This window comes from Rhinopithecus bieti, unplaced genomic scaffold (genome assembly GCF_001698545.2).
Source record: "Rhinopithecus bieti isolate Rb0 unplaced genomic scaffold, ASM169854v2 scaffold_2349, whole genome shotgun sequence".
NCBI classification, from domain to species: domain Eukaryota; kingdom Metazoa; phylum Chordata; class Mammalia; order Primates; family Cercopithecidae; genus Rhinopithecus; species Rhinopithecus bieti.
The window spans coordinates 1,024,236-1,046,783 of NW_016804051.1; the positions used below are offsets into that span (position 1 = coordinate 1,024,236).

General features: G+C 35.6%; 1 protein-coding gene across 1 annotated transcript in view; it reads right to left on the reverse strand.

Moving 5' to 3' along the window:
* Positions 1–813: 813 nt before the first annotated feature.
* The window catches only part of ABCA10 (ATP binding cassette subfamily A member 10), a 93,658-nt gene continuing 71,923 nt past the window's right edge, over positions 814–22,548 (reverse strand). The window contains 15 exon segments of the mRNA XM_017863365.1: positions 814–1,725; positions 1,833–1,888; positions 2,803–2,882; positions 4,876–5,016; positions 5,196–5,315; positions 6,464–6,567; positions 6,639–6,714; positions 6,999–7,177; positions 7,403–7,494; positions 8,171–8,288; positions 8,959–9,082; positions 10,014–10,090; positions 14,655–14,666; positions 17,235–17,321; positions 18,463–18,582. Coding sequence (XP_017718854.1) covers positions 1,627–1,725; positions 1,833–1,888; positions 2,803–2,882; positions 4,876–5,016; positions 5,196–5,315; positions 6,464–6,567; positions 6,639–6,714; positions 6,999–7,177; positions 7,403–7,494; positions 8,171–8,288; positions 8,959–9,082; positions 10,014–10,090; positions 14,655–14,666; positions 17,235–17,321; positions 18,463–18,582 — 1,485 coding nt within the window. The 3' untranslated portion in view covers positions 814–1,626.

The window sequence follows — 22,548 nt, forward strand, 5'->3', positions numbered from 1 at the left end:
ATTCATTTTATTTGCAACGGTTTTTTTTTTTTTTTTTAACCCAATCCAACACAATCCTGCTAAATTTTCTGATTCATTTGCTTCTGTATTCATCCAATCAATGTTTCTTATTGCTCTGCTGCAAACGCTGCTTGTTGGAAGCATGTAAAAGTCAGCAACTGCATGTCAGCTCTGCTTCCACCAGGCCTATCTTCTTACCGCCACTTCTGACTTTAGGGTGGTTTCTGTGGCAGTGGTCCTCCTGCTGCTTTTGGAACAAGACACATTTTCCATTGAAATTGTTGCTTGCCTGATGTCCTATCTTCCTAGGTGTTTCACAGGACACTTTTAGGCTGACTTGTTCAGCTGGGATTCTGAAACCATAGGTTGTACAAGAAGCGTGGTGCCAACATCTACATCTGCTGAGGCCTCACACTGCGTCTACTTGGCAGAGGTGAAGTGGGGCCAGCATGTGCAAAGATCACATGGTGAGAGAGACAGAGAGAGGGAGAAGGAGATGCCAGGCTCTTTTTAACTACCAGTTCCCCTGAGAACTAACAGTGAGAACTCACTCACAATTGCAAGGACAGCACCAAGCAATTCATGAGGGATACATTCCTATGACCCAAACACCTCCCACTGGGCCCCACCTCCAACACTGGGAATCAAATTTCAACATGAGCTTCAGAGGGTCAAATACCCAAACAATAGCAGATGGATAATAACTTTTTCTTCAGGTCAGAGAATAAAGTTACATGAATCTTATAGAAGAGAGAGAACCATCAGTTGATATCTGAACCACTTACCTTAAGACTCTAGTAAACAAAATATAAGAAAAGTCCATCAAAGTTTTATTTCTAAGAAGTAAATTTGCATATAACCCAAACTTAACAACTCTGGTATTATAACACTACAGCTCTAACATTAATGCAGCAATTATATAACACAAAAGTGTTATAATGACATGGGAAATGTTCGTGAACCGTGAGGTGAAAAGATACAGAAAATGACTATGCCTACTGATATTACCTTTGAAAAAGGATCCATAAAAAATACATTGAATATAAGTTGGCTAAATAAAATATTAACTGTGGTACTTTCTTACAGATTATGGTTATTTTCTTCCATATAATTTCAATATGTACTAAAATTCACATGTATTCATTTTATAATCAGAATGTCATTTTAATATTATGTTGTGCCATTTCATCAGATCTTCTTATAGTCAATGTCACATTAAATTAGAATCTGAGTAACTAATGTTTAAAAATAGCTAATACATTTGAAGTTCAGGCTAAAAAAACCTCATATTTTTATTTGTAAAATGTGCTCAGTGTTAGCTTTGCTGATGATAACCAAAACCAACCTAATATTATATGATTCTTAAATTATTTTTAAGCACAAAATAGACCATGTTGGGAAGGAATAACAGGTCCGATTTTGTTAATTTTTTCTACTGCTTTTCCCTATATTTCCTTGTTTCCTTCATCCTAAAATTTTTAAAAATGAAAACTTTAATCATTACTGAATGTTTAAACTATTGAATGTACTCTTTTGTTAACTGAAGTAAAAGGAAACATTCTCGTAGAATTATGGAAACTAACAATGTAGTAGGACCTAAAATTGAATGTTAGGAGGTTCTTCGTTTTAAGGGTCTTCCTGTGGGAGAAGTTTCCATTGAACTGTTGTATCAATTTTATCATCAACATTTCCCATCTCCTGCTCTTTACAGAGTTCTAAGAATACCTAAGTAAGAGAAAATAAAAAAGATACAAAAAAGTCAGGGTGTTTCTGAAAGACTGATTCACACAGAGGTCATCTGGATGGTGCTCACTCGTTCAGTTAAAACCCACTTGCTCCAAGGTAGCCTGAGAGAGGCTGTATTCCTCCAGGTTGAAGGTCTGTTTCACTGCATTTAAAGAGACTGACATTAGTGGCTTATATATTTTTCACCAAGTGTTTGTAAAGTCATACAACAGAGACAATAACTTCAAATTGTTTAGATACTATAAGATATAGGCCAAATAATTACATTTCCTTGAAGGATACATTAAACAAGAGTGCTGATATGGCTAATGAAAGATAGCCATGCATGAACACATTCAGTTTCCTATAAACTCTCTCTAAAAAGCTCCTTGTGTCCTATTTTAGTATTATCCTTTTGATTCTTCACATGTATGCTTTGGACTCCAAATCAGCTGTCGAGAATAATTTATTCTATATTTATAAATCTACAGAGGAGTCTACTCCATGCTGGCTCCCTTTTAACAAATCCCACATTTGTACATTCTGCATCAATAGCCATAAATATGCAGTGTCTCTGGAACTAGTTCAGAAGCCCCTCCTCAATTGGGACTTGTTACACCTCATCCTTCTGTGTTTTCTTTTGCTGACCTTCACTCAGTCCTCCAATTGTTACTTCTGTACATTTGCTCCTGGTACCTTGGCTTTTAGAAACATAGAGACCCCAAAAGCTCCCCTTGATATTCTTTGGGACAACATTCTCATAATTATCCTTCAATTCTATGCACTGTTGTCATGGTAAGAAATAGCCGTGGTACCCCAATTCAATCCTGCAGGATGGAGTAACCTGACTGACTTGTGGCTGGGCTTCCTGGTCAGCACAGGAAGAATTAGGTGGAGTAAACTCACATCTAGGACCACCACTTCACTTCCTTTGAGATTGTTATGACTATCCTGGTAGGGATTTTTCAAGTTTTGATTGACTATTTAATTGTTCTACTTGAAATTACATAGTCTATATTCTACATAAAAATAATGCAAACAATACATAAAGTGTTATTTATATATATCCAAACTTACCTGCCTCTAATTTGAAAAAGGCCCGAGACAGAGGGTGGACATCCTCCACAGGTAACTTATACGCCATTAAAGAGGAGTATCTGTCAGGAAGAAGAGTGAGATTGATCACTGAGTTTCAGTGTGATAACACTGGGGAGGAATTAACAGGCAAAGTAAAATAATTTTTCAAAGTGTTCTTTAAATAAAAATGTCTCACTTGATACAGCATGAATCGATGTGAAATAACTTATATTCAACCATAAAAAATGTTATAACAACAAAAATCTAGTTGCTTCTAATTTTACGTTGAAGATAAATTCTGAGAAATGGCTCTGATCAAGAATCTTTCCCACTCAGCCTGCACTTTCTTATTGTGCTATATTTCTTACTCTCAAAAAGCAACCTTTCTAGAACGTTTGTGTTACCTTTCCCTTCTCTCATAGGAGAGATTGAGATTTAATTTTCAATCTCTCCTATAAGAATTAAAATATGTCGAACCCTCTCCTGCTAAAAAAAAATTCTTTCTTGACCTTCAGACCCCCTTTCATGTGCACAATCCAATGAACACTCTTCAATCCTCATTCTGCAGACTTCTCAAAATTAAAATGCTTTTAATTGTCAAAAGCATTAAATAAAATTGTACACACCCTCCTTAAAACAAACACACTCTTTCTCTCTTAGCTTCTGAGACAACCACACTTATGATTTTCCTTCTAATTCTCTAGGCCTGCACTGCTTAATAGAGTAGCTATTAACTCCATGTGGCTATTTAAATTTAAAGTAATTAAAATAAATAAAATTGAAAATTCAACTCCTCATTCACACTAGCCACATCTGAAGTACTCAAAGGCTACATATGTGTATTGACTACCATCCTGGACAGCACAGATAGGACATTTTCATTATTCCAAAACTTCTACTGGCCAGTGCTGTTCTAGATAATCCTCAGTATTTGTTGGTATGGTTGTGGTGGTACTGTCCACACAGGAAGATTTATTTTCTTCCTCAATCCCATCTCAAAGCTGAGAGCTCCTGGGGTTCATCCTAGACTCTCTTGACTTCCTATCTCTCTTGTTAGCCTCAACATTCTCCTAAAAAATCCCCCACTTTGTTTGTTGCCAGACTGGATCTCAATGACCTCTTCCTTCTCTTGTGAGCTACATCTCTGTATTTTGGCATCTCCACTTGGATATCCCTTTACACATCAACTACATGAGCTTTTGTTTCATCCTTCACATTTGTAGAATTCATTCTTGACCTAAGTTCTTTAAACGAGCTGTTTCCTGGAAACAGTGTCTGTCACTCCCACTTTTCAGCTGACCGAACCCTGCTCAGTCTTAAAGCCCTACCTCAATGTCATATCCTCATTTATTTGTATCTTCATTTGCTTAATATCCTCAGCTCCAAAAGAGAAGAACCTTGTCTATTTTGTTGACTATTCAATACATAGCCTGCAGCAGATAATAGGTGTTCAATAAATATAATAAATATTATAAAAATAAATGAATAGAAGTGGTATACAAGAAAATTCTGTTCATCTTTCAATTAAATTCAGCCTTATTCTGCTATTCACAAGGATTTGATTACCATTACTTGTAACCCATGGCTGACCACATACAACTTTAAAAGAAACATTGGGAGGATCAAATGATTTATAATTGAATAATATAGGATAGAGTCAATCCTTCTCAAGCATGGAAGGAAGTCTGTGTTATGGAACTCTTGATGCGATTTATATTCAGCAAAATCCTGTAGGTGAAAGCATTGTTTCCATTGTTTATTTTTTTAAAATCATTTAAAAGTTGATAGTTTAATTTGTCTGAACTTTGTTCTTAATCTCCAAGCCATTCCACCATTTACACACATACATATGAATGCACACACACACAACATTCACCTTTTCTGAGGTCTAAAACACTCACTAAAAATAACTGTTTAGTTTTTGTAATGCATCCTAGGAATCCTCAAACAGCTTGTTATGTAATTAATAAATCCACTCTGCCTTTCTCTTCCTGTTTAGACTAGCACAAAACTAATTGATACTAATACTGGAAAACATTCATACTTGTCACTCAAACCAAAAACATCCTTTACCTTTCCTGCCGAGCAGCCTGTGGGAAAAGCTTCAAAATCTCTGTGTGGAGAGCTTCCACCTGACTAGGTTCTTTCATTTTTATTTCTAGTAAATAATCTTTGCCAAACTTGTTTTTCAGCTGTTGAATGGAACCAATACACCTAGTTCAGGGGAAATAAAGAAAAAATACTTGTCTCTTAATTTATTCCTTGGTTCTCACTGTAGAGGAAGGTGTTTAATTATAGGTTAGGGAGCTGTAGAGCATCCGCTGTTCATAGCAAACTGAAACTTTCTCTATAAGAACACGTTAGTCTCATGCTGGCTCAGGACAGGTACCCACCTTAGCGTTCCTGAAACCATGATGGCCACACGGTCACACACAGCCTCAGCCTCCGACATGTAATGGGTGGTCAAGAGGGCGCCCCTCTCCTTGTTTTTAACGGTAGCCTGAAGTATCTGTCTAAAGATAAAGTAAGGGATTGTTTACATTTATAAAGTAATTTGGGAAAATAGATAAATAGAAAAAAGCAGGAAATCTAAAGAGAAGATGTTATGTTAGGATGCAAGAAGCCTCTGCAAAATGGTGAAACCCCATCTCTAAAAAAAAATTTAAAAATAAGCCAGGCAGGGCCGGGCGCGGCGGCTCAAGCCTGTAATCCCAGCACTTTGGGAGGCCGAGACGGGTGGATCACGAGGTCAGGAGATCGAGACCATCCTGGCGAACACGGTGAAACCCCATCTCTACTAAAAAAATACAAAAAACTAGCCGGGCGAAGTGGCGGGCGCCTGTAGTCCCAGCTACTCGGGAGGCTGAGGCAGGAGAATGGCGTGAACCCGGGAGGCGGAGCTTGCAGTGAGCTGAGATCCGGCCACTGCACTCCAGCCTGGGCGACAGAGCGAGACTCCGTCTGAAAAAAAAAAAAAAAAAAAAATAAGCCAGGCATGGTGGCACATGCCTGTGGTCCCAACTACTTGGGAGGCTGAGATGAGTGGATCGCTTAAGCCCAGGAGGTTGAGGCTGCAGTGAGCTGTGATCACACCACTGCATTCCAGCCAGGGAGATGGAGCAAGACTGTGTCAAGTAATACAATAAAATAACAAATAGATAGATAGATAGATAGATAGATAGATAGATAGATAAATAGATAAACAAGGCTATGAGAGAAAATCCTTGCCATAGAGAAAAAGAACAAAAATTGTGCTACATTACCTAATGATAGTACCATATTAATAGGCTTCATAAAAAGAAGAGTATTGGTTAAAATAATGCACTATTGGAGAAGAAGAGTAGAAAAGTTGGAGTAAAAAATAGAGAAACATCACACTATATGACTTTCAATAATTGAAAATGAAATGGAAAATAAAAGACAGGGGAAGAGGAATAAGAGAAGAAAATCCAAACAAATATAATCAAGAGTCTATTTGGGTCTTAAAATATCTATTTTTTCCTTCCTGGAGGAATTTTGAATGCTGTATTAGCTTTCACTGAATTACAAAATAGAACATGTGCCCGTCAAAGGTTAATGGAGCAAAATGTAACAAAGAAACATACAAAAAATAAAATAAAAACCTAGATATATTCTATCGACTCTGACACTTAATATTCACTCTCCTTACCACATTTGCTGCTGCCCCTCGGGGTCCATCCCAGTAAACGGCTCGTCTAGAAGCACCACTGATGGGTTCCCCAGGATGCTCAGCACAAAGCACAGCTGCAGTGGGAGGAACAGCCCATGGGCACCCAGCCAAGGGTGCACAGAGCAACCCCGAGCCCGGTCCATACCTTTCTCTTTATTCCCTCTGATAGAGTTTTCACGGGAGCCTTAAGTTGCTCCTGGAGCTCGAGAGCTTCCACCAATCTGACAAAAAACAGTGTGATTATACATGAAGTATATGGCAAATGGACCTATCTAAAACAACTATAGGAAACCCTAAGCACTGTTATTCTAGACAGTAAATTTAAGCCTCCTTAACATTTTCATACATGCTAAATCTTATGATTTGGTTCTTATTCAGGTAGTTCAATCATTTTATTTGCATGACAATTTAAAGACATTGTTTATAATTTCCTTTTTATATAGAATGAAGAAATGACATATTTTTCCCTTCCTCCAGCTACAGAGTGTGAGACTTCTCTCTGTACCGTGAAATACTAAGAGCAGCATCGTCTTTGTCCAGTCCTTTCACGGCTGCATACAACTCCAGGTGCTCTTTCATTGTAAGCGTGGGCCACAGTGAGTTCTCCTCAGGGCAGTACCCCAAGAACTTGAGACTGTTGTCATGCTGTTGCCTTACCGATGTTCTGCTGTCTTGTAACACCACCTACAGAAGACAATGAATGTCAGATCCACCTTTGGTTTTTGCTCCAATCCCCTTTCTACTAAAGGAGATAGAAGTGGCCATTAAGCTACAATATTTTTTGAATACGCAAGAGAAATTTTATAAATTATTTCATCTATTTTTTAAAAAGATATTTGATTTACTGATAGGAATAATAGAAGGATGTCATCAATATTTAAAATAAAATTTCCTTCACATATCACATACCACTCCTGCACATGGCTTTGTGTATCCAGCTATCATTTTAATGGAAGTACTTTTACCAGCTCCATTGTGTCCTAGTAATCCCAAAACTTCACCTGGAAGAAAGTGTCACCATGAATATTTGAATTTTCAAGGTTGACTTATCCAGAATTGCTTGGTTGGTTCCATAACATTTTGAAACAAAATGACTTTTTTTTTCCAGAGACAGAATCTTGCTCTTTTGCCTAGGCTGGAGTGCAGTGGTATAATCATTGCCTGCTGCACCCTCGATCTCCTGGGCTCAAGAGATCTTCCTGCATCAATCTCCCAGGTGGCTAGAACTACATGCATGCACCACCACACCCAGTTAATTTTAAAATTTTTTGTAGAGATGGAGTCTCGCTATGTTACCCAGGCTGGTCTCAAAATCTTGGCCTCAAGCCTCCCGTCTCAGCCTCCCAAAGCACGGGATTAGAGGCACAAGCCACCATGGCCACCCCAAAATAACATTTCTGAAACAAAAGCTTAGTTAGCACATTGAAAAATCTCCTGTATTACAACATTAATACAGAGAAATGGGGTCTTCTTTATCCAAGATTGGGTTTCTTGCCATTTGAATTGGGATATGATTTTGAAGTAGAAGATTTATCTGCCGACATGTGAACTTTTATAATTACACATTAACCAGGATATATGAACAGTCTCAAAGAATAAAAAGTTGTCCCCTTCATAGTCTTAAATCTGGAGAATAAGAAACATTACAATAATAATAAAAGAAGCAATTATTCAAACCTTTTTTAACACAAAAGGAAACATTTCTGATGGCTATTTTCTTCTTTCTTGTTGAAAAGCAACTTTTCTTTGTGTCATAATATTCCTTGTGTAAACAGCTTGCAGTTATGACTGGCTCCTGAAAAACATGACAAAGCATGATTTCCCTGTTAAATTTCAGATACTTTATGAATTAATGTTTTATTTTCCATTCCCTAGTCTATAAACCGAACTAAATTTTACGTCAGGCTGAAGAGCTTTAGCCTCTTTTTTCAAATAAAATGCCCAAATGTATGTTCATAAATAAGGGCTACTTAATCAACTACTAATAAAATTAATTCCTAATCAAATACATTTCCTTTGCATTATGCTAGCATCTATACTTGCTCTTTCCACTAATTTCATTCCTACTTTATTGCTTATTGATTTCCATGCATTGTAAATTCATTTGTTCTTGTTCATATGCTATTCAGTTATTAATATTACAAGTAAACTATAATACAAAATGAAATTGCAATTCTTGAGAAACGTGCGATTTTGTTAAAATTGATTTAAAAAATCAGAGAACTTGTTGATTACACTGATGAATGAGGAGCTGGAAGATTAAGACTCACAGAAAACTGAAGAAGAAAAAATTAAAAGAATGAGAACAGGGTAGTTACTTTTAAAGAGAATAATTTGAATATAAGCTATAAATAGAAATATTAAAGAAACAAAAGCAGCTTTTCAAAATAAAAACCAACACCTCATCCATTCTACAGGACAAACTATCTGAGCATTTTATTAAGGGTCTAATCACTGTTGTCCACCTCCGCCAAGTTTGGAGTAGTGAGTGTATTTGCTGCTTGGACTCTTTCAGCTTGAACATCTTCATCTTCTTCTTCGGGCTCTTCTGGATTGGGATGAGTTTCTCTACTCCGTGGAGAGATTCTACAGAAGAAATAAAATAACATAAAAATGCAATTTTGGCTTACAGTAACAGTTAATAAAATATAAACACCTATAATTAAATTATTATCTTTTTTAAAAAAGATTATCACATGATTAATTTATTACCTACAAGATTCTTCTTGGCAGTAATAACACCTCCAGTAGCCAAGTCTCTTGAAATCTTCTTTGACTATTTCTTCTCTTTAAAACATTGTATCCTATGTCAAATGGCTCTGTCCCTTCACTTCGTTCTTTTAAGTCACTCAAATGTAGACATGAGTCTTTTAGTCTGTCATCAGTCAGATCATGACGACTTTCCTCATAAAAGATCATTCTAATTGGTTTTATATGGAACCAGTTTTTACTATACCTTCTCCTTAGGGACCCATAAAGGCCATAACCAGGAGAAAAGCAAGCTTCGATGCTTAAACACTACTGACAGAGATGTACAGGACAAAAACTCATCTTGCCTAAAATCAGAATCTATGACTTAGAAACTAAATATCCCTGCATCCAATCTAATTATTTTCTTTTTCTGAAAATAGCACTGTACAACGTGCTTAGCCAAGTGTCGGGTAGTAAATCCATTTTAATAAACTGATGTTAAATGTACTGCAATAAAGACTAAATATTTAAGATCATGACAGGAGGATTACTTGAGGCCAGGGGTTTCAGACCAATCTGAGCAATATAGCAAGATCCTGTTTCTACTTTCAAAATAAAACAAATAAAATTATAAATTTAAAATATTAAATATTTAAATTACATTTGGATCTCAATTAGTATTCTCCCAACCTGAAACCCTGTCTCTAATTTTCAAAAATTAAAAAACAAACAAATAAAATAAATAAATGAAATTACAAATTAAAAAGACTAAACATGCCGTTTAAGCATGACATTCAGGTTTCAATTAAATATTTTCCCAACCGCCTGCAAAACTGGGTCTTTATTCATGTATTTCATTTCCATACTTCTTTCCAGACATCTTATGACGAAAAAGGAAACACCACTCTAGACTATGCTGAAAAGGAAAGCAAAAATAATTAAGAATTGGCATCATGATGCCATCATACTCAGGAGGGGGGTCAATATTTGTCCATTTTTTTGTCACAGAAGATTTGATTATTTTCTTATAAATTTGACAAACAACTTGTAAAATACTTCTCATGTGGAAGAAAGGTTTATTCAAACTCACTCTCCCACTGAGAAGGAATTAAAAATTCCACATTAATTTTTTTAAAACTTTAAAAAAATATAGAAGAGCTAATAAAATAATATGGACTTTTTAAGCCAAATCTAAGTGAATACAGGAGACAGGGTTAGCCCCAAAGTTATCTTGTCCTAGAGTTATTCTTTATCCTTGAAATACTCAAATTTCCATTTTCATGCCATGTCCAGGGGCAGAAGACAGAAGAAACTGTTGAAGCACAGAGTCTTCCCCAAGCAAGGAGTAGATAGGTCACTCTTTCTCTAATAAAGGATGGACCTCAAAGGGTTATACTTCTAGTGAGGGGTGAAAAGAACCCTCAGGACATTGCTAACATCATTGCCTTGAGTGCTCATCATGAAAAGAGAAAGTGAAGGTGGAAATACAAGCCAGCTTTTACACAGGCTTGGAGTCCAAACTCACATCACTGGATGGTCAAAACAAAACCTCAAGCCTAGAACGTGGTTTAACGTGGTACCAGACTGGTAGTGTACCTATGAACTTGACAAAAGCAAACAAAATGGAATAGCTATCCCAGAAACAGACTCTATATATATAGGCATCTGATATATGAACAGAAGTAGCTCTATCAATGGGAAAGGTAAAGATTTTTCAATAAACAGTTGTCTCAACTGCTGGGACAACTGGACATCCTTAAAGATAGAAATAAAACAAGCCCATAGGAAAAAAAAAATGAATTTTAGATGATTGAAGACATAAATGTGAAAGGGAAATACAAATATTTTAGAAAATAATATAAAATAATATCTTCTTGACCTTAGGGAGGTGGAGATTTCTTAAACATTACAGAATATAAAATAAAATTTATTAATTTTAATGCAAGTTTTATTTAAAATAAATTGATCATTCTTAACAGAGGCTCATAGGCTTTGAGAAGATTCTAGATTCATTCTTGATAAATACTAGAAACAAACAAAAGACAAAAGCTCTCAGTAACCCAGGAATTGAGGGATTTAGTGAGATAAATAGTTTATATTTTTAAAAGTTACTATGATGCTAATGGTTAAGCACTAAGAAAATTCTCAGTAAAATCAGAAACAATGTAAGGATGCCTTCTTGCAACAGTATTAGTGGATGATTTTTAGATATTCAAGCCAATATCATAAAGCAAGAATATATAATGCAGTATATATTTTCAAAATAAAAAGATAATTATTTCATGATAACATGGTTGTTTCACAAGAAAAGACAAGATAAGCATCTGAAAAAAAATTGGAAATAAGAAAATTCAGTAAGGTAAACTGAGAGAAGATAATTGTACAAGAATTTTATATTTTTGTATAGAAACCTAGCTAGAATGTGCACTGAGAAAAAAAATTTTATGGCAAATAAATAAATGTAACTGAATATACACAAAACGGAAATAAAGTAAAAATACCAAATAAAATATTAAAGTATACAAAATAAACCTTAAATGCAGATAAACCTTTAAACATAAATATTTTCAACTCACAAATACTGTTCTAGCAAAATAAACATTAACAATAATGTCCATAAAAGTCCACATACCAGCTTCTGGCACTTGACTGCATTCTGATTTTCATAAATAAAATTGAGTAGGAAAATAGAAAAGTTTTGAAAAATTAATCCTAATGATGATAGGACATACGTATCATTTTGAATTGAGCAAAATATATAAACCTACTATAATTAAAACAATGTATTCCTGACACTGATGTAAACAAATGGATCAATGGAGAGGATATCAACACAATCAGTCCATAAATACAAGCAAATTTAATGCTGATAAAGATGCCATTTCACGGTAGAAGACATAAAATGGAGTATTCATAAATGGCATTGAGATAACTAAATGACCTTTTTTGGAAAAACTTAAAAAACGAAGGTTAGTCTATATCTAAAAACAAAAGATAAAATATATCCAGAGGATTAAACATTTAAGAACTGTAAGAAACAGCAAAATTATGAAACAGAAAAGGGTAACCCCACTCAGAAAAAAAAAAATCAGTTAATAGAAAGTGTTTTGAGTGTTATCAAAGATGTACAAAAGCTACTGTACATTCACTGAACTAAATAAAGTCATATTTCAAAAATTAAAGTAAAATATGACTCAAATACAGTCTTTCTATCATATAATTGATCTGAAGAACAGACAGAAAAACAATGAACTATAAATAAACAGAGCCTCAAAGATTATCACGCATACCAAATATATGTAATGGGAGTTCCAAAATATAGGGGAGAAAGAACAGAAAACATTTTAAGAAATGATGGCCCCAAAGCTTCCAAAATTTGTTTTAAAAAATATTTATATACACGTTCAAGGAGCTTAACACATCATAGGTAGGATAATTACAACAAGTTCCATATCTAGACAAAACAGTCAGATTGCTGAAAATCAAAGGCAGAGAAAACAGGAAGGGGGAGAGGACTCATCACTCAAAGAGAAGTAACAATACAATTTATTCTCTTCAGAAACAATGGAGGCCAGGAGAAAGTGTAATGATGTATTCAAAGAGCTGAAAGAAAAAAATTTATCCAAAAATTGTATATCCAGTAAAATAATTTTTCAAAATAAAATCACCCCCAAGTTGTTCCAAATTGACTTAATGTGGCCATCATTACATTGAAAAGGGAGACAAGAAAATAAAGAAATAAATCAGCTATACAACTTTTATTTTAAAATAGACCAATGGAATAGAATAGAGAGCCCAGAAATAAACCCTCCCATATATGCTCAAATAATCTTCAACAAGGGTGCCAAGACCACTCAATAGGAAAAAGACAGTCTCTTCAACAAATAGTGCTAAGAAAACTAATGCTAATATGTAAAAGAATGAAGTGGGGGCCTTTTATTATATACAAATCAAACTTGCAGAAAAAAAACTTCATAAAATTTGACTAGACAGTGATTTATTCAATACGACACTAAAAACACAAACAACAAAACTAAAAATAGGCAAATGTGTTTGCATCAAACTAAAATCTTCTGTGCATCAAAGGACACAACTCACATGGTGAAAAGATAACCTACAGAATACAAGAAAACATTTTCAAATCATATATCTGATAAGGAGCTAATATTCAGAATACATTTTTAAAACTCCTACAACTCAACAACAACAAAAAATTCAAATAACCCAATTTAAAAATGGGCAAATAATGGCCGGGCACAGTGGCTCATGTCTGCAATCCCAGCACTTTGGGAGGCTGAGGCGGGTGAATCACGAGGTCAGGAGATTGAGACCATCCTCGCCAACATGGTGAAACCCCTCTCTACTAAAAACACAACAATTAGTTGGCTGTGGTGGCGTGCACCCATAGTCCCAGCAACTCGGGAGGCTGAGGCAGGAGAATCACTTGAACCCAGGAAGTGGATGTTGCAGAGAGCCAAGATCATGCCACTGCACTCCAGCCTGGTGACAGAGCAAGACTCCAAAAAATAAAAAAATTTTTTTTTTAATTTTAAAAAAGCAAATAACTGGAATAAATATTTCTCCAAAGAAGATATATAAATGGCTGACTTTAAAAGTCAATGAAACGCATATGAAAACCACAATGGTATACCACCTCACATCCATTAGGATGGCTACTATATAAAAAAAAGTGTTGGCAAGGATGTGGAGAAATTGGAAATCTCGTACACTGTTGGTGAGGCTGCAAAATGGGGCAATTGCTATGGAAAACAGTATGGAGATTCCTCAAAAAATACAACTAGAACTATCATATAATTCAGCACTCCCACTTCTGGGTATATATCCAAAAGAATTGAAAGTAGCATCTTGAAGAGAGATTTACACACCCACGTTCATAGCTTGGCTTTTCACAATAGCCAAGAGGTAGAAGCAATGCAAATGTTCATTGACAGATGAATAGATTTTTAAAATTATAGTATATATATACAATTCAATATTATTCAATCTTAAAAAGGAGTGAAATCTTGTCATACATCTCAACATGGATAAACCTTGAGAACGTTATGCAGAGTGAAATAAGCTAGTCACAAAAAAGACAGATACTTTATAATTTCATGTATATAAGATATATAAAGTAGTAAAATTCATAGAAACAGAAAGTAGAAGGGTGATTACTAGTTTGGGCAAAGGGAAAAGGGAAATTGTTTAATGGCTATAGAGTTTCAGATTTACAAGATTAAAAATTCTGGAGATTCTTTTCACAACAATGTGAATATGCTTAAAAAACTGAACTATACGTTTAAAAATCATAAGGATGGTAAATTTTACGTTACTTTTTTTACTACAATTTGAAAAGCTGAAAAAACTTATATGTAAAAAATAACTGCAGTTATTTTAGTCAGGTCACTGACTAAAAGCAAATAGGTAAGTAGCCATGAAGTAAAATATGGTGGGATGTGATGAACGCCACTTCTAGGCCTGGCTCTTAAAACGAGGGGACTTCAAAATATCATGAAAAATGCATATGATGAAAAATCTATGTGTGGATTTCAAACTTGGGGGGCAACAAAATAAACTTATCCTAACTTCTTATAACATGTTTGAACAGGATCTGGTTTGAGGTACTAAGAAGGGTACATTCATTTGAAAAGAGGTACATTCATTTGAAAAGAGCCCTTATCAGAACATGAATTCTGCTAAAACTGAAGCAAGAACAAACATCAAATGTATGGAGAAGCTTGGAAGGAAGAATGGTCAAATCATCGATGATGTAAAGAACTTTATGAGGGCAATGGCCCAAAGAAATTCACAACTTACAAATGGTTAAGTGGTTTTAAGAAAGACCAAGACAATATTGAAAATAAATCCTATAGCAGCAGACCATCCACATCAATTTGAGAGGAAAAAATTCATCTCGTTCATCTCCTAATTGAAGAGGACTGACAATCAACAGCAGAAACAATAGTCAACATCATAGACATCTCAACTGATTCAAGTCACATAATTCTGACTGAAAAATTAAAGTTAATCAAACTTTCTACTTATTGCGGGCCTAAACTGTTGTGCCCAGGTTAGCAGCAGACAACAGCAGAGCATTCAATGGAGATTTTAAACACATAGGATCGATACTCTGAAGCATTTTTTTTTTAAATAATTGTTTACAGGAAATAAAACACGGCTTTACCAGTATGATTCTGAAGACAAATCACAATCAAAACAATGGCTACCAAAAGGTGGAAGTGAGTCCAGTTAAAGCAAAAGTGAATTAGTCAAGAGCAAAGGTCATGGCAACAGTTTTTTGGATGCTTAGGGCATTTTGTTTGTTGATTTTCTGGAGGGACAAAGAATGATAACATCTGCTTATTATGAGAGTGTTTTGAGAAAGTTAGACAAACATCCAGGAAATCTTTACTAGGAGGTCCTTCTCCATCATGGCAATGTTCCTGCTCATTTCTCATCAAACAAGGGCAATTCTGTGAGAGTTCCTTTGGGAAATTATTGAGGGGTATCCACCTACAGTTCTGATTTGGCTCCTTCTGAATTCTTTTTGTTTCCTAATCTTAAAATATATGTAAATGGCACCATTTTTGTTCAGTTAGTAATGTAAAAAATACTTCAATGACAAGGTTAAATTCCTAGGATCCTCAATTCTGTAGGAATGGACTAAATGATTGGTATCACTGCTTACAAAAGTGTCCTGACTTTGATGGAGTTTATGTTGAAAAAATTACATATATACATATATATGTGTATGTATTTATATATATATGTATGTATATGTGTGTGTGTATATATATGTATGTGTGTATATATATGTATGTATTTGAGACAGAGTCTTTCTCTGTTGCCCAGGCTGGAGTGCAATGGCACAATCTCAGCTCACTGCAACCTCCACCTCCTGGGCTCAAGCGATTCTCCTGCCTCAGCCTCCCGAGTAGCTGGAATTACAGGCATATGCCACCACACCCATCTAATTTTTGTATTTTTAGTAGAGATGGGGTTTCACCATGTTGCCCAGGCTGGTCTTAAACTCCTGGCCTCAGGTGATCCACCCGTCTCGGCTTCCCAAATTGCTGGGATTACAGGCGTGAGCCACCGCGCCTCGCCAAAATTTATATATTTTTATTTTCAACTTTTAGTTACATTTTCCCATGAGGTTTTTGGAGTCCCATCTTGTCTAATGTTCTAACCTTTTCTTCCACTGCAGAGGCAACCCTGAAGATTGAGGGGTTTCAAAAAGCATAGCCACCAAATGGAGGTGGGCAGCCAAATACACAATCGAATTTATTTGAAAAATAAAACCCTATTAAGTCTTGAAGGTTCCAGGGTTTGTTTGCTGTGTCAGAGTTGCATACTTAAATGAACATATTCCCCAGTTGGACAATTGTATGCCTTTAAAATTCAATGGTCAATTAAAATGACTATATATGGGACATCTCTGCAGGTATTTACAAAACAGGAAAGATATACATTCATTATACAAAGACCCAGGTAAAAATGTATAAAAGTTTATGAATCAAAACAAATTTAGAGGTTTCTTCCTTGATAAACTGCTGTTCTATTATTAAAGAGGAAACAAGAGGTGTGCAAACAAGAATATGTTTCCTCCTTCTATCTCATTTACCATAATAGACAGAAATAACATTTATATTTTGTTTCACTATCTTTCCCCACTATAAAATTTCATTTAATTTCTCTCCTTTCCTCCTCATTATTCAAATTAGTTGTTATTAATACATATTTACTTGATTTTGAGCCATACACCATACGCTGCATTTCTTACATACTGCCTCAAATTGTCTTTGGATGCATATCAACAATGTCTATCACAATAATAGCAACCAAGCCTTTAAATGTTCTAGTATGTATTATATTATCTGTGACTCTATTTTAAAAATATCTTTAGTTTTTACTGCCATTATATTGGAATGGAAAATATAGGAAGAGTGGGTATTTAAAGACATTTAAATTTGGCATACCTTGAATAAGATTTCACAGGGCTATGAATCTTATGCAACATATATATATTTAGGCAGAAAATGTTTCTTACTATTAAGGTTGTTAAAAGAATGGTTTTATTGACTTCATTTATTCTACTGTCCAGACTGTCCAAGTTTGTCATATACATAAAGTCGAGCTGAAAAAAACACACCAAGAGTTAAATGCAAGTTTCTCTATAAATATAAAACTTACACATTAAGTACAACCACATTGTAATTGTACTTGACTTTCTATGGGACAACAGTAGGTATTCCACGAATTGAGATAAGAAGAGTTGTTTTCTGATGCTAAAGTCTATTGATGACCTGACATCTTTCTTTAGTTAGAACCTCCAACACTGTTTATTTTCCAATTGTATGTAACAGGGATTTCCAACTTTCTTTTTAGTGGGAGTGACAAAGTACAGTACTATGAAGTAGGCCGGGCGCAGTGGCTCAAGCCTGTAATCCCAGCACTTTGGGAGGCCGAAACGGGCAGATCACGAGGTCAGGAGATCGAGACCATCCTGGCTAACACAGTGAAACCCCGTCTCTACTAAAAAAATACAAAAAACCAGCCAGGCAAGGTGGCGGGCACCTGTAGTCCCAGCTACTTGGGAGGCTGAGGCAGGAGAATGGCATAAGCCCGGGAGGCGGAGCTTGCAGTGAGCTGAGATCCGGCCACTGCACTCCAGCCTGGGCAACAGAGTGAGACTCTGTCTCAACAACAACAACAAAAAAAAAAAAAAAAAAAGAACTATGAAGTAGGCAAGATTTGTCCACAGTTCCCCAAAATTCTCAGTGGTCTTTAGTTTCTGTCAGAAGTGGTTAATAGAATCATGTTTTCTTTCCCTCACTTGCAAGTCATATACTCCAAAAGCAATTTATTGACACTAAGCAGTATGCAATCAATAAGCCCAACAAGATTTTAGACATTGATCAACATTGAAATGAAAAACTTCTATCCCCTGGCAAGATGGATTCACCACAGAGAGCATGTTTTATAGCAATGGAAAAAGTTTTAGTCTTGTCTCAGAATCCCCTCTGGAATTCATAAACCATGGTTGGACTTCCTGCTGCATTTCTGCATGGATTGACCTTCTTCCTGCTAGTATGAGTAGTGATCTCAGCAAATTTGACAGCTTTCAATTTTATACAGCTTTAAAATCTTATTTTTAGAATTTATAAGCATTGAATAACTTCAAAATTTTATAAATGCACCTGTTCCAACAATGGGTAAGGATTTTATTAATGGGCTACAAGGTCAAGACCAGAGACACAGTAGGTATCACTGTTTACCTGGATCAATAATATGACATATCCCAGCAAAGTGAAGGAAGGTATGAAAATCATGCACAAAATTAAGTTGAGGTTTTCATATTGAGTTGATACCAGAATTGTGGTTACACATATTAAGATCTAGAAAAAAAAATCCAGAGGTATTATAATTTTCTCTGTTGTATTTGATATCTTAAGATATTTCCTATGAATAACCTGTTTTCCTGGGAGATACTGCCATTTTCAACTTTCACCTTACAGATAGAAATATTCTTAGGATATCCTCTTTAGGAAGTATCAAACTTTCACAGCAACTAAAACACAGGATTACAATAAGTTCTGACATAAATGTCATGAAGATTTTGCACTATCCAGTAGAGATAAACAACAACAATAAAAGATGGTGATATAAGATTATTTATTTTGTCTATTATAATAAATCTTAATACGTTTTCAGTACAGGGATACAGTGAAGAATTAACTGATGATTTGACTTGGGAACTTAAAATGCAAAATAAACTTTGAGGTTGGTGTTTATTGTCATATCTAAGCAGTCAGAGAAATGTAGGAATTATCAGTCTTGATATCCAAGGTAGGAATATTGAACAGTTTAAAACACTCTTAGAGGTAAATTATATGGATGTCACTTTAAAGGGCAGCCCTATCCCCACTCAGACTGTTAGTAGTTTCCAAAAATGGCTCCCTGGCTCCAGTTCTTCTGCCATTCAAAATTCATACGACATTCCGAAGAGTATATACAGTTGGCTTTGAACAACATTAATTTATTATAGGTGGATTTTTTTCAATAAATATGTTAGAAATTTGGGAGAAGATCTGTGACAATTTAAAAACCTCACAGATGAACCACATAGTCTAGATATATTGAAAAAAATTAAAGAAAAGTTAAGCCGGGCGCGGTGGCTCAAGCCTGTAATCCCAGCACTTTGGGAGGCCGAGACGGGTGGATCACGAGGTCAGGAGATCGAGACCATCCTGGCTAATACGGTGAAACCCCGTCTCTACTAAAAAATACAAAAAACTAGCCGGGCGAGATGGCGGGCGCCTGTAGTCCCAGCTACTCGGGAGGCTGAGGCAGGAGAATGGCGTGAACCCGGGGGGCGGAGCTTGCAGTGAGCTGAGATCTGGCCACTGCACTCCAGCCTGGGCGACAGAGCGAGACTCCGTCTCAAAAAAAAAAAAAAAAAAAAAGAAAAGTTAAGTATATCATGAATACATAAAATATATGTAGATATTAGTCTATTTTGTCATTTACTACTGTAACCTATAAACAAATCTATTATTAAAAGTTAAACTGTATCAAAACACACAGAGAAACTCTTACATACCACACAGAGAAACTCTTACATACCACACATGTTGCCATTAGCAATCAAGAAAAATATAAACATAAAGATGCAGAATTAAATCGTGACTGCATAAAATTAACTGTAGAACACGCTGTACTACTGTAATAATTTTGTAGTCACCTCCTGTTGCTACTGTGATGAGCTCAAGTGTTGTGAATATTCCCTTAAAATGCTGTGTGAGTCTAATCATCTCCTTACTCTCAAGCAAATGGTATATCACACTAAAAAGTGGCCTCTCATGGTTCTTGCAGATCTTTCACTGTGTTTAGTGCAATACCATAAACTTTGAATAATATCATAGGACCTGTCCAAGTTGGAATTGCCACTAGTGATTCTGGAAGTTCTCCCAAGAAACAGAGAAAAGTCATGACATTACAAGAAAAAAGATGAATTGCTTGATATGTACCACAGATTGGGGTCTGCAGTTGCAGCTGCCTGCCATTTCAAAATAAATAAATCCAGTGTAAGGACCATTGTAAAAATAAGAAAAGGATGTTTATGCATCTGCCACTGTAGCCACACCAGCAGGCACAAAAACCTTGCACTTTTTTTGAAATACCTTTTATCTCCTATTGATGATCCAACTTTTATACCTATAGGCTTTAATACAATTTGAGAAAAAGTGAAGTCATTATATGACAACTTAAAGTAAAGGTTAAAGATTTAAAGCTGGAGTATGTAATGCCCTCAAAGGATGCTTTGATAATTTTAGAAAGAGGTTTAACTTAAAAAATGTCAAGATAACAGAGAAAGCAGCTTCTGCCAATCGAGAGGCAGCAGACAAGCTCCCAGTTGCTATTAATAAAATCATTGAAGAGTAAGTATATTTGCCTGAATGCGTTTTTAATACAGATGGAAGTGCCCTTTTCTCGGGGGGAAAAAATGCCACAAAGGACAGTGATTATTAGAAAAGAGAATCAAGCACCAGGATTTAAGATAGAAAAGGATAGGCTATTTGTGCAAATGCAGTTGGGTTGATGATCAGTACCACCATTATCTATACAGCTGCTAACACTCAAGCCTTGAAGGGAAAAGATAAACACCAACTGCCAGTCTTTTGGTTATACAAGAAGGTCTGGACAATGAGAACCCTTTTTCTGGATTGGTTCCATCGATGCTTTGTCCCAAAAGTCACCAAGTACCTTGCTAGTAAGGAACTGCCTTTTAAAGTTATTTTGCTATTGGTCAGCACCCTTGGTAACCCAGAACAACATGAGTTCAACAATGACGGCAACAAAGTGGTCTGCTTGCTCCCAAACACAGCATCTCTAATCCAACCTCTAGATGAGGGGTCATAAGAATTTTTAAACGAGTTGATGGGTGCAGCACACCAACATGGCACAAGTATACATATGTAACAAACCTGCACGTTATGCACATGTACCCTAGAACTTAAAGTATAATAAAAAAAAAAGAAAAAAAAGAAAAAAAAACTTTTAAGGCTCATTACACACAGTACTGTATGGAAAGGATTGTCAAAACTGTAGAAGAGAACCCCAATAGAGAGAACATCATGAAAGTCTGGAAGGATTCCACCACTGAGGACGCCATTGTTATAGAAAGAGCTGTGAAAGCCATCAAGCCTGAAACAATAAATTGCTGCTGAAGAAAATTGTGTCCAGATGTTGTGCATGACTTCACAGGATTTACAATAGAACTAATCAAGGAAATAAAAAAGAGATTGTAAATAGGGCAAATAGGGTGGAGAGTGAAGGGTTTCAAGATCTGGATCTTGGAGAAATTCAATAACTAATAGACACCACACCAGAGAAATTAACAGAAGACAATTTGATGGAAAGGAGGGTTTCCATTGCCAGATGATGAGAAAGAAGATGTAGAAGAAGCAGTGCCAGAAAAAGAACTGACAATCCGAAAATTAGACAATCTGAACGAAGGATTCTGATTATTCAAGGCTCATTTTGACTTATTTTCTGACATGAAATCTTCTATGATACAGGCACTGAAGCTAAAGCAAACAGTGGAAAAAGGAATGGAGCTATATGGAGATATTTTTGGAGAAATAAAAAAGCAAAAAGACAGAAATTATAATACATTTCTGTAAAGTTACACCAAATGTGTCCATCTGTCTCTCCCACCTCCCTTTCAACCTCTTCCACCTCCTTCACTGACACCCCTAAGACAGCAAGTCCAACTCCTGCTCTACCTTCTCTTCCTCCTTGGCCTGCTTAAAATGAAGACAACAAGAATGAAGACCAAGAATGATAATCCATCTGTACTTAACGAATAGTAAATATATATTTCTTATGACTTTCTTGATAACATTTTCTTTTCTCTAGCTTACTTTATAGTGAGAATACAGTATATAATAAATATACAAAATACATGTTAAGCAACTATGTTATCAGTAAGATTTCAGTCAACAATAGGCTATAAGTTTTAGAGAGTCAAAAGTAACACATGAATTTTCAATTGCATGGGGCAGGGGGTTTGGTGCCTCTTACTCCGACATTGTTCAGGGGTCAAATATATTTTTATTTGAACAGGAATCATTCTCTTTTATATTCCATTGAATGTAAGTACTCTGATTGCAGAAAATTTGCTTTGTTCATGGTTATATCCCAAGCAAAGTATCTGGCACATAGGAAGATACAATCAATACGAATGCATGAATAAATATTGGGAAGAACAAAGAATAAGGAGGATTTCTATTTTTCTGTTTTTATTCACCAAATAATCAAAAAATAAGCATATTAAGAGCCCAGCTTATTCAAAACATTTT